This window comes from Homalodisca vitripennis, chromosome 5 (assembly GCF_021130785.1).
Source record: "Homalodisca vitripennis isolate AUS2020 chromosome 5, UT_GWSS_2.1, whole genome shotgun sequence".
Lineage (NCBI taxonomy): Eukaryota > Metazoa > Arthropoda > Insecta > Hemiptera > Cicadellidae > Homalodisca > Homalodisca vitripennis.
Genome location: NC_060211.1, coordinates 9,780,441 through 9,797,013, shown reverse-complemented (window position 1 = coordinate 9,797,013; position 16,573 = coordinate 9,780,441). Strand labels below are relative to the sequence as shown.

At 34.0% G+C, this 16,573-nt stretch overlaps 1 protein-coding gene across 2 annotated transcripts in view; it reads right to left on the bottom strand.

Moving 5' to 3' along the window:
• Positions 1–16,573, bottom strand: part of LOC124361786 (oxysterol-binding protein-related protein 1-like) — a 140,004-nt gene that overhangs the window by 78,034 nt on the left and 45,397 nt on the right. For both annotated transcript variants that reach the window (XM_046815761.1, XM_046815762.1), the window contains exon 12: positions 11,123–11,288. In XM_046815761.1, the coding sequence (XP_046671717.1) occupies positions 11,123–11,288 (166 nt within the window). The remainder of the gene's footprint in view (positions 1–11,122; positions 11,289–16,573) is intronic.

Sequence of the window (16,573 nt, the reverse complement as noted above, 5' to 3'; positions counted from 1 at the left end):
AAAATTTAAAATACAGGGGTATTTATGATAATAGGGTATTTACCCTTATTTATAAATATCTGGGTATTTTACATCCCTAAATAACAAGTCTTTTGAAAGTTTTGTTCATATTTTTTTAATTTTTGAATGGTGTATCGTCGAAAACTGTTAAACATTCGCAAGGTATGAAACCTGTAGAGATACTGATGATAAAAATTTATATTTCACTTTGAATGGGAAAAGTTAGAAAAGTTCATTGAATAACTGAAAAAATGTTAATGAAACAAATGAGAACTTAACCAAGGATGAACTAAATATTTTCATTCATTAATACCTATTAGTAGGAGGTTTGGAATGATGGAATCAAAACAAAATTCTCAGAATCTTGTCATGTAGCTGGAAGATCTTGACCACTTTTATCTTCACTGATTACTGTTTATAATGCAAACTATTCAAAATTGGTGACGTTTAAAACTTGAGAAGTTGAAAAATATATTTATAATTCAGGATATGAACTTATTCTTATAAGCAAGTAACACCTATAACAAAGGATATAGCACATCAGCAACAGCCTGTATGTAATATATAGCAAAGTTGAAACCTACCTCAACCTGTGGGCAAGACTGCAAGGGGTTGTTATTATAATGTAAAGGATGTGTTTTGATTATGTTCAGGTGGCTTCATTTCTGTGTTTGGCCCAATGAGCAGTAAAATACTCTCTACAAATTATATCTATTTCATGTGAGAGTTGGAGCACCACATCAAAGTGCTCATAAATGTGAGTGTGAATGGTTGAATGAATGCATGTATGAATGGAACATAAGCATCAGTGCAACACACACTACACTTCCATAAGCAGCTCCGAAAACACAAGCTTACATTACTTTGCTAACGTATTTAGTTGTACAACTTTTCTTCCTTTGACAAAACTTATTTGAATCTTTAGTTTAAAAACGCTTTCCATAAATAATCGTAAGAAATTACATATGTATGTTTTGCTCTTTTTGTACTTTTATGTAACGTTTTGTACAAACAAATTAAGTGTCCCAAATCTGTCTTGCTAATAACTGGTCTCACAAATGGTTTAATACATACGAGGATTATTCCGAAACTAAAGTCTTCAATAATGAATATTGTGCGACAAAGCACCGGCTTTCAACATGAATTGCACATTTTTGTGATTCAATATTTATTGGAATTTTATATATATGCTATATAAAGCGGCTTGTGGAAACGATAACTGTTCCAAAAAAAAGCCAAAACTAGTCGAAACTTGGTCTTATAAACCAAAAATTGATCTTATAAATATCTCAACTAAGTTTATATTATGTACAATAATAAACCTTATCAACACTTTTTTGATCTTTTTTTATTTTTGTACAATGTACATTTCAAATTCTAGGAATACATTCAAATGTACATTGCACAAAAATAAAAAAGTGTTAATAAGGTTTATTATTGTATATATATTTATCAAACACTTTTCGAGGCTACATCTCTAATATGGATCAAGCACACTCAACTAAGTTCATTGGCCAGCTTGATATTGAATTTCATTTCATTATGCTAACCGTTCACACTTTCAAAAAAAATCATAACTTTGTTCTTTATAAACATAGAGGAAAAATAAAAATTGTTCTGGCATGCTTATACGCTTGCCTGATCTTTTTGTCATATGGTCGAGATACAAGAACTTTTTTATGACAAAAAGATCAGGCAAGCGTATAAGCATGCCAGAACAATTTTTATTTTTCCTCTATGTTTATAAAGAACAAAGTTATGATTTTTTTGAAAGTGTGAATGATAATGTGAGATAATGATTACAAGTGATGATTATCTTTCATTTCTGTCTATCCGTCTGCCTGTCCAAACGATATCTCGAAAACGAATTGACCAATAGTCTTGAAATTTTGCATGAAGCTACATTATATATTGGCAACACTGAGTTCAATGATGATGCATTTCACTCCATGGGATTTGGCTGAGCGTTAGCAAACATTTTTACATTGATCTTACGGGTATGACATGAGATTTCAACATGTGATTTTTATTCATGGAGTAAAAAGAAAAAGAGTGGAAAGTCGATGTTAATAAAAACTCCAGTGACAAGATATGATTTTAGTGTACTCTTGCACTGTAATACTCTCCTTAGCTCACCGAACTTTTATTATTTGATCACTGCTATGATACCTAATTTAATGAACAAAAATAGGAGTACATTATGTGACAAGACATCTCGAGAAAGACTTCATTTGTTCACTTTAAATTTTGCTTGAAACCTCATTTTTACATAGACAACAATGTGTTGTATGATGGTGCATGTCCGGTAATGGAATCACAGCGACCAAGGCATGGGTTTCTCATATGAGCCTAGATTATGGTATCACTTGAGATCACCAATCAAGTCTCAAGACCAAGACCAAGGAGACAATCTCAACATGCAAATTTAGTTAATCTTGTTTTAGGATAAACATGAAGTCTTACTATACAAGTTTATGCAGCAAGAGAGAATATTAAATATAGTTCTGTAATTCAAAATGAAAAGTGCTTTAAAAAATTCAAAAGACACCTCAAAGAATATTGTATTGCTAAACCTTTGTATGAGTTTTCAGAATTTATTGATTAAATAGGAAATATTAGTTTCAGAAAGAAAAATCTGTTAATTAGGTGTAATCTGTGTTTTTTTAATTAGTGTTGTGTTATTATACATATAAAATACACATTTTATCAATATGACACTATTCAATGTACAGACTATATACTTTTATGAAGAAAGTTGTTTTCAATTCAACAGTCACTTATGTATTTTTCCACAAGGACAAAATTTTAATGTGCAATACAGAATTTTAACAGGCAACATGGCCTTCTGATGTCTGGTAATTTTTTTTTTTTTTTTTTTTTTTTTGTTACTGGAAAAGCTCTATCCCAATATAACAGATAACTAAAAGAGAACTGAGTGATTATCAGTTCTGTACCACTGTACAATCTAGACTTGATGTTTAGCAATTTTTACTTGTTACTTTTATCTGAAAGAAAGCTTCACCACAGATGACATTGTGAACTATGCAACTGAATTTAGTATATCCACAAAGGCTGTAGACTTATGTGACTTTAATATACAAAAGCCTGTAGAACATTAAACAAAATATGGAAACCATGTAGAAAATATAAAAAGATGTAGGGGATAGAAGGTATGTTTTGAAAAATCTGTAAAATCGGACTTTACTTCCCGAATAACCATTAAAGGGTTATCATTTTGTGCTGTTTCATCTGATTCATCTCACCATTTGCCACTGGATACTTTGTTTTTCAAGAAGACAAACAATACCAAAAAAGATGCAATAAGAAAATTAGTCAGAAATGTTCTTTTGTCTCTGTACTTGTTGTATTCTACCCTATTTGACCTGATAGCTGTGATAGTGACAAGTACAATCTCACAGCTGGTCTGTTGATTGAGCTTAGTGATAAGTTTTTATAATTCTGGGTTAATATTAAACTCTATGGAATTGATTTTTTAAAGAGCGTAAATCAACAATGAAAAATATTTACAGTTACATAAAGTTTTGTTTCATTTTATGCATGCGTTATGTAACTTAGGTTCTGCTTACACTATACATTCGGAAATGATATACATACTACATTCTTATAAATCGTTATATCTGCGTAGTGAATATTAATTTTCAATAAATAACGAAATATACAACATATCAATCACCGAAACAATGACATATTTCATCACAAATTAATATTTGAAATAATGAAATTAGCTCCTAATGAATGCCACCCAAAACGTTCAATGTAATCTAAAGTAATAAAAAACTTTCTTTGTCCATCTACAACTGTTGCAAGGTGAGGCAGAAGTAGTTTGTTTATTTCTATCCTGACAGTTGCTGCAATTAAATGAAATACAACTCAGCGTAACTAATATTGTTGCAATCTCAAATGAATACTCTAAGACCCAAAGTTAGTGATTTCCCTAAGGAAAGTTCTATCACTCCAATAATGAAACAGTTTGCACTAGCTGCAAAAAATTGATTAAGAGCCGACTGTAGTGAGATGATCCTGAGGTTGACCTCATAGGAAAGATGTTGAACCTCAAACAATTTTGTGCTGCTATTTTTGATCTAAAATGAAAATTTGAAAAAAAAAAATGCGCTTAATAGTTTTTCTTGTAAAATATTTAGTTTTTAAATATCTAAATGAGATAAAAAATTCAAAATTGTTCTGAACAACTAATGAAAATATTTAAAATACAAAAGGTGAATGTACGAGCATTAATTATATCTTGAGAATATCTTCCATGACTCTTCCATAACTAAAAATAAGGCGTAAAGTATTTTAATTTTAAATTGTTATTATGAAGCTAAATTCAAGATAGCCACTCTTAATAAGATATGGAAGCAGGAAACAATATGTGAGCATTTTTTAAGCCTTAAATGAAGGTATAGCCTTAACTTATATCATAAACAAACTTTAATATTCTTTCTAGCTTATTAAATCTAGAATATTGTTCTTTATGAAAAAGTAAACAATTTCATTGCAGTTTTAAGGAAGACAGCTGTTGCTCTGTGAGCCCAGTAACATGACAAGGTCATTCGAAGGATTATAAAGCTCCTATTCAATTTATATAAGCTTTTAACCTGTACAAAGTATAAAACTAATATCTTCTGGACTTGCAGTGTTTGGGGCAATTCCACTGTGTATCTGTTAAGTAAATAGATTAAATAATCATTTATTTGTCATTATTGTATTCACATAATTTTAAAAGAATAGGCAGAAAATCTTTAACCGGTTCACTGCCACAGCTTACATGAACAGTCTATTCTACACCACCTGACACTAACCATTGCACTGCTCTATCGAAGAATTGTGACATAAATTAAGAACTATAAATAAGTAACAAGTTAACTACCAGAGCTGAAACCTGAAAACTATTCTACATCTCTCAACATTAACCCTTACCCCACTTTGTAGTCAAACTGAGTATTCTAATATCAATTCTGGCTCAGTAGAAAAAGGTGGATTTCACATGTAGCCATCATTTTTAAAATCAAACTGTAGATGCATTATCAGTTTAGATGTTTAATATGTACAACACTGATGAGACAATAACTCTCAATGTTGGCATTTCAATATAATCTTACCACTTTCAAACATTTAGAAACTCCATAGTCTTGAAACCTTTCAAGAAAAAAATTGTTATAAGATTGTAAATTTACATGTAAAAACATGGCTCGATTTCTTCTTCTTAGGCCTATTGCCATACACTTAAGCCTCAAGGGCCTTTTGCACACCCTGAAAGTATACCACAAGGCTAGCCAGTTTACAGTTTCGGTAGTTCTACAAATCGCAGAAAACAACCGATAAGGTCCACAACCAAAGATGGTGTTGCACATCCTTGCTATGGCAGGACGATCGAAGAGCAGTTGTTCATCAGTTTCCTCCTGTCCGTCACACAATCTACAGAGCAGATCCTCCTAGAAAAGACCGACTCTGTGAAGATGCTTCCTCAGGTGACCATGTCCCGTAATTAGACCCACAACCTGAGAAGAACCAATCTACCTAAGGAGAGATGATCAGTCTCCACCTTCTGTCACGTTCAGTGTGAATCCACTACGAGGCAGCTCCAAAGGATTCACACCCAGAAATGCCACAGAATGGTTAAGGCTCCATCATGTTGGGCACTGAATCCAAGTTCCCAGAGACAACCCCCTTAGGATCAGGAACGTTACAAACGGTCACATTGTTAATTATGCCAAGAGAAGAGGTGACTTGAAAACAATCTAAACAAGTTTAAAGTTGAACACACAAGAGTCCAATGCTTTTAATACTGCCTGGCTATGTGTGAAAATGCTAATCATCTTATTCCTATATTGCAGACAAAGATTATAAAAAGCACCCTCCATAATTGCTGTAACTTCTCCCTGGAAACCTGTGGGATAAGGACTCCTAAGAATCACTAGCTCCCTGTATGGCCTCACTCCCACAATCCCTGCACCTACACCACTTTTTGCCTAAGAGACATTCGTACACCATTCAAGCCCCACTGGTGGAAAAGGTTTCACTCCAACTAAGCCTCACTAGAAGGTATCACAATCTTGAAGGGTTTATCAAAGTTATCAAATCAGAGATTATGTGCAAAGCAACCCCCTGAATCAGGATGCTAATTTATTAGTACCCAGTGTTGCAGCCCAAGGCTTAACACAGCCCTACCTCCTGAAAACAGTACGCACTCCTCCTGACATAGCCTGAATGGCAATGTTCAAAGGGGGCAAGGTTGAGACAGTAATTTAGAGCTGCACCTGGCACACTTTGAAAGGCCCCAGTGATGGCAAGGCAAGCCATACCATGCTTTGGATGCTAGCTAGACTAGTACTACCGTGCTGACCTCTAATGTTTGCCACCAGATGACAGCCCAAACAATAATGCAGGCAAACCACAGAGACATAAAACCAATTCAGAAGCCTCAACTTAAGTCGTCAAGACTCACATATCACATGTCTGCATTGCATCAAGGACCATTTATAAGTGTACCCGATGACTATTTGGTTGGTAGTGCATACTGCCGTGTGACACATATAAGAGGAGGAGTAAGTATACTTTTATCTAATAAATTTGTCACTGAGAAATTGAACGTAAATAAATTTTTGTGAAGAATTACATTTTGAGGTGTGTGCTATCAGGCTGATTGAATTAAATGTCATTATTATTTCTCTGTACCGTTCCCCTGAAGGTAAAGTAAATGTCTTTCTGGACAAGTTGGATCAACTTCTGAGATTTTTAATCAGACTTAGGCCTAAATGTAAAGTAATAATTTGTGGAGATATTAATGCTGACTTTGATATCCGAAAACACCTCAAAACCTAGTGTAAATGACTTTTTTGAACTGTCTCCGGCAATATAATTTGTTTTGTGTAAAATAATTTGCCTACTCGTGGAGGAAGCCTGTTTGGACAATGTTATTACTGACCTCTGCCCTAAAAATTACGAGCTGCATATTTTTGAACCTTTGTTGTCAGATCATAAGGCTATTCAAATTATGGTTTGGTTGGCGGAGAATAGGCCTATCAATAAGAAGACTGATGGCCCCCGGTAAAGATAAATTCAAGTAGGCCTTCGATTCAATTTGCAAGAAGGTATACAACTGTGAACCTGGAGGGGTTTTTTAAATACTGTTTAAGTAAGGTAGACTGGAATTTTATTGCTCCTCAGAATTGTAACTTAACAGCAGAAGAAACTTTTGATTTGTTTTATAATACATTTTTAGAAATTTTTAATCAATGCCATCCAATGCAAGAGATAAAGATTAATAAACCTAATAATAGAACCTAAAAAAGCAAAAATTTAAATTGGTATACCCCAGTGCTAGAGAACATGAAAAAGCAAATTTTGTGTTGTCATGACATTTATAATAGAACGAATAATGATAATTTACTCAACTTGCTGAGAACTCTTAGAAGGCGCTATAGACTGGCTATTAAAGAAGCAAAGAGACAGAGTAATGAAGATTACATAGAAAATTCAGTCAATAAATGTAGAGCAGCATGGACAATCATTAACAAGGCATCGGGGAAGGAAACCCTACGCAGTCGGGTCCAGTAATATTCTGCCTGATGAATTCAACTCACACTGTGTGACAGCTATTGAAGAGATCAGTGCCAAAGTGAAAAGTTTCTGTGAATAGTGCAAATCAATGTCTTAATAAGTTATTGCCTCCATTTGAGGAGTGTGTTTTTTGTCCTGTCACTGTAGATGATGTTCGTAAAATTGTGTTTTATCTCTAAAAAATTCCCATTCTAAAAGATGTCGTATGGATTGAGTAGTATTTTTAATTAAGGCTGTTATTGATTATATAATTGAGCCTTTGACATATTCTATTAATTGTTGTGTATTGGAAGGGATTTTTTCCAACATGTTTAAAATTTTCAAAAGTTGTACCTGTGTATAAAAATGGCTCACTTGATTGTCCGAATAATTATAGGCCTATCTCATGTGTACCAATCTTGTCTAAGGTAATTGAGAAATTACTTAAACATCAAATATGTATTCATTTTGAAAATCTCAAATTATTTAGTTCTAGTCAATTTGGTTACCGCACTGATTGTTCAACGGTTAAAGCTGTAAATACTCTTGTAAATAATGTTCTCTTAGCTTTGGAAAATAATTGTTGGGCTCAGATCACACTTTGTGATCTGAGCAAAGCATTTGATTGTGTTAGACCTGATATATTGGTGAACAAATTGGAATTCTATGGGTTTCGTGCAAAGAATTTGAAACATGTTAAGGTCCTATCTTGCAAATCGCAAAACAGGTTGTTATGGTTAATGGAGCTTATTCCCAAGTGGCTGATATAAATATAGGTGTGCCACAGGGATCTGTGTTGGGTCCTGTTTTGTTTATTATATTTATTAATGATTTAAGTTTTAATGTCTCTAGTTTTACTACTATATATGCTGATGATACCACTTTGTTAAATAGTCACACAAATTTGCTTTACTTAAACAACTTGGTAGAGACTACAATGAATGAAAACTGTTAACTGGTTTAATGTAAATGGTCTCTATTTAAACGCAGAAAAAACAAAACAAATGTTAATAACTCTTAAGAATATTAATAGGCCTATATTTGAATCTGAAGTTTTTGTTAAGTTATTGGGGATAATAGTGGACAACAGGCTATCTTGGAAACAAACACATTGATTATGTATGCAAGAGATTATCTAGGGTTATTTACTTATTGTGTAATTTAAAAAAAAATAGTATCACAAAGGTATATAAAAAATGGCCTACTTTGCATTTTTTGAAAGTATTATTAGATATGGTTTAATAATTTGGGGTAATGGTACAGGCATTGATCAGGTGCTAGTAATCCAAAAGAAGGCTGTGAGAATTTTAGCGGATGCACCTGTGTTAGATCATTGTAAACCTTTGTTTGTAAATATTGGTGTTTTAACTGTTATAAATCTGTATATTTATGAGGTATTAGTAGATGTAAGAAAAAAGTCACACATGGTTTTGAAAAGAAATGATGTTCATCACTATAATACAAGAAATAAAAAGATAAGTTAAATGTAGATAGAGCTAGATTAGGTAAAACCATGAATTACCATACAACCTTAGGCATTAAAATGTTCAATTTGTTACCTTATGCTGTTCAAAACTTTACCATGTCAAGTTTTTAATAATAAATTGTATTCTTGGCTAAAAAATAGACCTTTCTATAATATTAATGAATATTTTAGCTGTGAGATCGTTCATAAGGATTTTTAACTTTAGATTAGGGCTAGTAATTTAAGCCTTAATATTTGACGAAGCCTATTGTAATTTTATTGAAATTATTAATGGCCAATAAATTGTCTATTGTCTATTGTCTATTGTCTATCATTTCCCTCTGGTGACAACCCTTTCCAGGTGTTACCCCAATTCAGATCTATCAATGATGACATCTAGGTACTTGATTTAAGACTTTAACTCGATGGAAGAGTTTTACAATAAGAATAGACCAATACACTCCAACTGACACCTTCTTATAAGGGCAGCCTTTGATGGGATTGATACAAAAACCCATCCTCACACCAGTTTCCCACTATGTTCAGAGCTGCATTGGTCAGTTCGTTGATTGTTGTATTGAACTTGCCACTCATAAGAATTTCAATGTCATCGGCATAACCAGGCGTGAATCAGCCACTATTACTGAAAGACGCAAGTAGTTCATCCGCACCTAGGTTCCACAGAAGGAGAGAAAGTACACCACCCTGGGGACAACCCGTTGATGCCACTCACTGGTGTTCGCTCCCTTAAGAGTGGCAATAACCACCATATCCATGAGCAGGACCCTTTTTCCACCCACAATACCATGTCTCGAGACAGCATTGACAATCGCCTGAGTGCCTAAGGTCGGCTTGCCTTGCTATCACTGGGGCCTTTCCAAGCCAGCAGGCAGAGCTTTGGTCACCCTTTTACTACTACAGTAGGCATTGCAAAATTATTGCATCCTGATTCAGGGGCATGCTTTGCAGATGATCTTTGAACAGATGCCTCATAGATTTGCCTTAGACAAACCCTTCAGGGTTGTAGTATGTTCCAAAGAGGCTTGGTCGATTAACACTTGTTGTGCACAAGTAAACTTCTCCATGATTACATCATGTAGAATGCAAGAACTAGAGAAATACCTAGCTGTGTTAGAAATCGGAGTGTTACCGTGAATATAAATGAATACAAGGTCAAACATTGTTGCCAACCTAAAAACAAAATTTTACCAGTTTTTTTCCAAAACAAATGCTCTTCTTAATCATCCTATGTGAGTGAATTAGTGTGATTTCAATTGTTTTATTTGTATAAAAACTTGTCCATAAATGACTAAGGTTGACATTTACACTCCGCTATAGAATGAACTTGAAAATTGACTAGAATTTTATGTGGATAAGGTGCTGCTTTTGAAAATAAATACTCAAAAGTTATTTATCACATTATTTCAACTAAACTTGGAACTTAATTTAAACTTTAAATTAGATTATTAAATATATATTTTCTAACTTAGTTTAAACTATAAACATTGTTTTTTTAATATATTTTTATCAGAAAAATTCCTTTCCCTTTCTTCTGGTGAAAGCCCAGGCACCCCAACCTTAACTGCTATCCTTTCATGATCATTTCCTTTCGGCCCATAGAAATAAGATGAAACAATGAGAATATCTACGAAGTCCCCTCATACAACCTCGGAGTCAGACAACAGCTTAAAGATGCCTTCCAAACTACCATCAATGGCCGGGCAGGCGGGCTCCTTGCAAGGACAGGATTCCTCAGCGGTCACCCATCCAGCAGCCATACTCGATGCTGCTTGACCCAGTTATCTTGTGATAACCGTAATACCTGCTACCTAGTGTCAACGCTCAACTGCAATATTTACTTACAGGGGATCAACATACTATGAGGTTGGGCAGCTCTTTTATAAAAGTAATGTTTGGGATAATGTTCCACCATATCTTGACCTAGCTATTCTGATAATGAATAATGACATTGTACTTTACTTTTACCATAACTTATAATTTAATTTGTCTACTCATGAATAATGAGAAAGTTTGTAACAGTGCAAAGATAGAGAACAGAAACGTGCAAGTGTACGTACAAGGAAGAGCACAGACCTCGCGGCGATGCGCTGGGCGTTATGTGCGTGGCACTCGCGGGCCGAGCGGAATGAGTGGACGGAGATGAGCGTGGCTACAGATGATGTGGGCGAAGGGAAGCTGACCAGCGTATCACTGTCAGAGCCAGGTCCGCCAGCCGTGACCAGTGTCTCTGTATCCGAGTCTGCACACCACGTCACATATACTACGGACACAGCACTTCACAAGGGCTACAGGCACAATTGGATGATATTGGCTATTGAATATTAAATTATGTTTTCATTTTTATACATTTACAAACTTTATAACGCCAGATATTTGAAGTGTTTTGTAATGAGCCGTATTATATGTTATTAGAATCTGACAGGTCCTTCTTGAAATTTTGTCTGTGTCTGAGTGATACTTCTTGATAGAGAGGTACACGGGTTCCTCCTGATCTAAGGAAGAACCCTATTGCTTTAAGGGTCTAAAAATAAAAGGGCAGTTTGTCCATCTTTGCGCTACCTCTTTGTTTACATTTGGTCGAGTCCTAAAGAAGAGTTCTAAAGAACTTGAGGTTGTATTTTAATTGCTTGTTAATACCAAATTGTTGTAAATATGTAGAAAAATGTATGAATTTTGAGTACTTTACATTTTAAATTTATCTATTGAATTGGTTACTTCCGATTTAATTTGCCAGTTGTGAAAAGTTGACCTAATATACAGGGTTGGGCAAAAGTGTGGAAGGCTAGAACACTGCCAGACAGTCCAAGGAGAGCAGTTTGACCATCTACTTTAATTATGAGGTAATCCCTATATGCTTTTTTACTTTATCCTTGTTTTGTACTGATACAAATACGATTCAATTTTTTAATATTCAAATAAGTGCCTTTTTGTTATGGGACAAGATAGACACCTCTAGTTTTCACCATTTGTCTTTTTTTAACAAGGCCTTTCTAATGAGGTATCACGTGATGGGGTGTGTCATATAAAATTTTTGGGGTTACACCCCATATCCCCCATCTTGGAAAAAGGAACAAAATCCCAAAGGTCATTAAAAAGCACATTTTTTTAGTTGTTATAGAGTGCTGAATTTGGTATTTGTAGAGAATGCTGTTCCAGGGATATACAGCCGATTCCACACTTTGCCCAACCCTGTACGAGAGCTGCTATTTATATTTCTGGCCTTGGCAACACTGATTGCTGCTAGGCACCAGCTGATGTTTCCAGTGCAACCTTCACATTGTTAAACATAACCTCAACGAAAACATTTTGTCATTTTATTGTTGTTAGTGTTAGTGATACCACGTTGAAAAAGTGATCTTAGGAGAAAATGGAATTAACTCGTGAACATTTTGGTGCAATCATTTTTCATAACTTTCGACGTGGCCTGACACGACAACAGTGCTTAGATGAACTTAATTCCTTATATGGTAATGAAGCACCTTCTTACAGCACCATTAAAAACTGGTATAACGAATTCAATCGTAGCCGACAATCACTCAAGGACGAATCCCGTGAAGGTCGTCCTACAACGGTTGTTGTGCCAGAAAACGTAGATGCTGTGCATGACCTGATAAAACATGATCGTCATGTAACATATCGCGAGATTGAGGCTTCTTTAGGCATTAGTATGACAAGCATCAATAAGATCTTGCATGAACATTTGCATGTGAAAAAGGTTTGTTCACGTTGGATACCGCATAACCTGACAAACGCGCAAAAGGATGCTCGTGTTGATTGGTGCAAGAAAATGTTGCAGAAATTCGCTCAAGGTGCATCAAAAGCAGTTTATAATATCTGCACAGGTGACGAATCATGGATATACTCATATGATCCTGAAACAAAACAGCAATCTACCGTATGGGTCTTTCAAGAAGAGCCAAATCCAACCAAAGTTGTTCGTGGAAGAAGCACATCAAAGCAAATGGTTGCCTGTTTCTTCGGCATAACCGGTCATGTGGCGACTGTGGCATTAGAGCAACGTAAGACGGTTAATTCGGAATGGTACACCACTATTTGTTTGCCAGAAGTCATTGAGAAACTTCGGGAAAAGTCAAAGAAAAGATGCATCATTCTGCATCACGACAATGGGAGCTGCCACCGATCGGCTGAAACAACGGAGTTTTTGACAAGGCAAAACATTGAATTGATGGGTCATCCGCCATACAGCCCTGATTTGGCACCTAATGATTTCTTTTTGTTTCCGAACATCAAGAAAAAACTACGTGGACAACGGTTTTCTACTCCTGAAGAAGCAGTTTCTGTATTCAAAACCCATGTTTTAGAAGTATCTAAATCGGAGTGGAAAAAGTGCTTTGAAAATTGGTTCCAACGCATGGTAAAGTGTATTGATCTTCATGGAGAATATTTTGAAAAACAATAAAATAGATTTTGTCTTTAAATGCTTGTGTTTTCATTCTTAGGCCACAAATATAAATAGCAGCCCTCGTATACCAATTAAATTATAACCATATTTAAAGGATCAAGCATAGACCTATCCAAATCTAATTCTTTTTTATATTATGAAAGAAGTATGAAATTAATATTTTATCAAAATGTTATCTTAGTATTTCACTTGGAAGACAATATCTTAAGCCATAGATAAATACAGTAACTTTTGGGATATTTTTATGATAGGGAGTTGAAACTTGTACGTGCATGTATGTTTCTAATTATTATAACAACTATAAGGACTAATAATGCAGTAATAATATGTAATTGATTTTATGTTTAATAGATTTAAATTATTCAATCTTTTGTACCAATCATTGTTTATTTTTGTCCATTCCTCTCTTCCTAATCACAAATGTTTTTTATGTATCTTTCTTAGAGTTTTGTAAAAGTGTTTCCTTCTAAGTTTCATTCATGTTTTTATCTCCGGTTACTAATTTAACAAATGATTCCCTCCTCCCTAACATTGGTACCAAAATAAAAATTGTTTGCTTCAATAGGTCATTTATAAAAAATAACAATTTTATGCAATTCATACAAAAATACATGTTTAATAATAATTTTAAACTTTGTAGGAGTTGCTAGAGGAAATTCAGTTCCAATATTTAAAAGTATTGAATTGAATATAGTCAAAATAGTTGTACTACCTAAATCCAGTGCTATAAAACAATTTTAACAGGTTGAGTACTGAAAATGCTTAACATTGCGTATCTAAATTGCTGACATATTATTATTGATTTTTCTTTCTTTTAATTACGTCCAATGTTGCTAAAATGTTAAGAGATATCCAGGATTTAATATTGGTAAAAATCAGTGACGTAACGTTATCCTGGTGGAGGTAAGTTGAGGTTAGTAGAAACAAAAATTGTTATAATACGTGTATAAAAAATTGATAACTACCTGATAAAAACGATTATTCTAATAATGTTTTGAGGTTTTGTAAAATTTTACAATAACCTAAAGGTCATAAATTTAGTATAGTTTATATATATAGTAATATTTTAGTATAAAACTATGAAATACAAAAACAAAAAAGTGGGTGAAACAATTTTTTTGTAAAGACAAAAATAGTGACATCATTCTAAAATTACTCCGCTGTCATAGCACAATAAGGAATTTAAAAAAAAAACTATGTGAAAGAAAAATATTTTACTATATACATATGAAAGAGGGATTAAGAGAAAGACATAAGACATATAAAAGAGAAAATATAAAGTGACTAAAGTGGTCCAATGTAGGCCATAAAATTATAAATAAATAAAATAATGAAAGAGGGACTAAAATACTACTTTTCTACATATTCACAATACAAATTCATAGACTTATCATAGCGGTGGACAACCTTTGTAATTCCTGTCAGAATTCTCTGACCTGTGATCTCAGCCACTCAGTGAGACGTGTACTTGGAGCTCCTCATCTTTGTAAAAATGCTGTGTTGCTAGCCAGGTCTTCATTTTCGGGAACAAGTGAAAATCACTTGGAGCAAGATTAGGACTGTAGGGGGAATGAGGTAAAACTTCCCAGTTGAATGAGTTCAAAAATTCTTGCACACAGTCTGCCATGTGAGGTTGGGCACTGTCATGCAAAAGCAAAATTTTGGATGACAATTTTCTTCAACACTTCTTTTTGACAGCTCTCCTAAGGTTTTTCAATTTTTGGCAATACCACTCAGAGTTTACTGTTGTACCACGCTCGAGAAAATCAATAAAAACCTAAGAAGTTGACCTCCTTCGTCAACTTTGGCGATCAGACTGTAAGTCACACAGCTGGAACGTCCACTCTTCTCTTGATCATGAACATTTGTTCTGCCATTTTTAAACTTCCTGAATTTTCAGTTATGTTGTTCCCATACACTTTACACTGTTCCCGGTGAATTTCTATTGGTTTTAAGTTTTGAGCCAATAAACAATAAATCACAGACCGCACTTCATAACTGGCGGGATTTTTTATTGCAGCACACACTTCGAATCTGAATATTAAAAAAAAGTGTCAGCATGGAGATTTTCCCATTGTCGAGGCTGGATGCTGACTGAAGTGCCGAGCACGAGCATACCAATACATACGCAATTGCTGCGCACCTGGCGCCGTCAGGTGGAAACATTCCTTAGTTTCTGAACAGCCTTCATATTATATTGATGTTTTAAATGTACAAATTTAAAGTACAATTCCAACATCTTTTAAGAGGTAACCTTTATTCACCGTGAAGGTAAAACTAATAGTGCACTTATAATTTATACAGTTAAAACCAGTTGTCAGAAATTAATTAGGGGCCATAATGATTCAGGGAGAAGACAATCAGAATCTTTTTATTAAAAGTAATCCACACCTTCAAGACCCCTCAAAGATGTTTTTCTGGCTATGCCATGAGTGGAGTTTTAAGAACTTTGCCAGATGTTATGTTATCAGTGTGATTGAAGCAACAATATAAAAACCAGCTTTCAGTTTTTTCAATCCAATTCAGTTATTATAGTTGATATCCATTATTTTTCGTTATACTAAAGAAGATTATTCAATACAATAGTTAATTATTCTTTCATTTCATTAGGTTGACAATTATCATTTCCTTTCAGTCTCAAGCAATAAATAATTTCAATATGGTGGTCATTCAAATTTGTGCAAAATATTTATTTAAACTATTAAAACATACAGCACAACAACACATAAACTGACACTTTTTAAATGGATCATATTGGATGGATATCTTATGATAATCATAATTTTGAGGTTATGGCCAATCAAAATTTAGAAAAAGAATGGTTAAATCTCAGTTATTAGGCTTTGTTGAGGAAAATTGGTGTGAGTTTTTTAGAATTCTGAGATTATTTACAACCATATTCTTTTAAGGTTTCAAGATGGCGACTATACAATTTTTGGATGTAATGACATTGTGGAAATAAGAATGTATGTAGGTGTCATATTTCTAATGTATACAGGTTCAAGTTTAAAGATACTCTGCTTTTGACCGTTTTGAAGTTTTGCTCTCATATAGTAATAAAACATTAGATTTACACTTTCAAAACCTTTGCAAATATTATT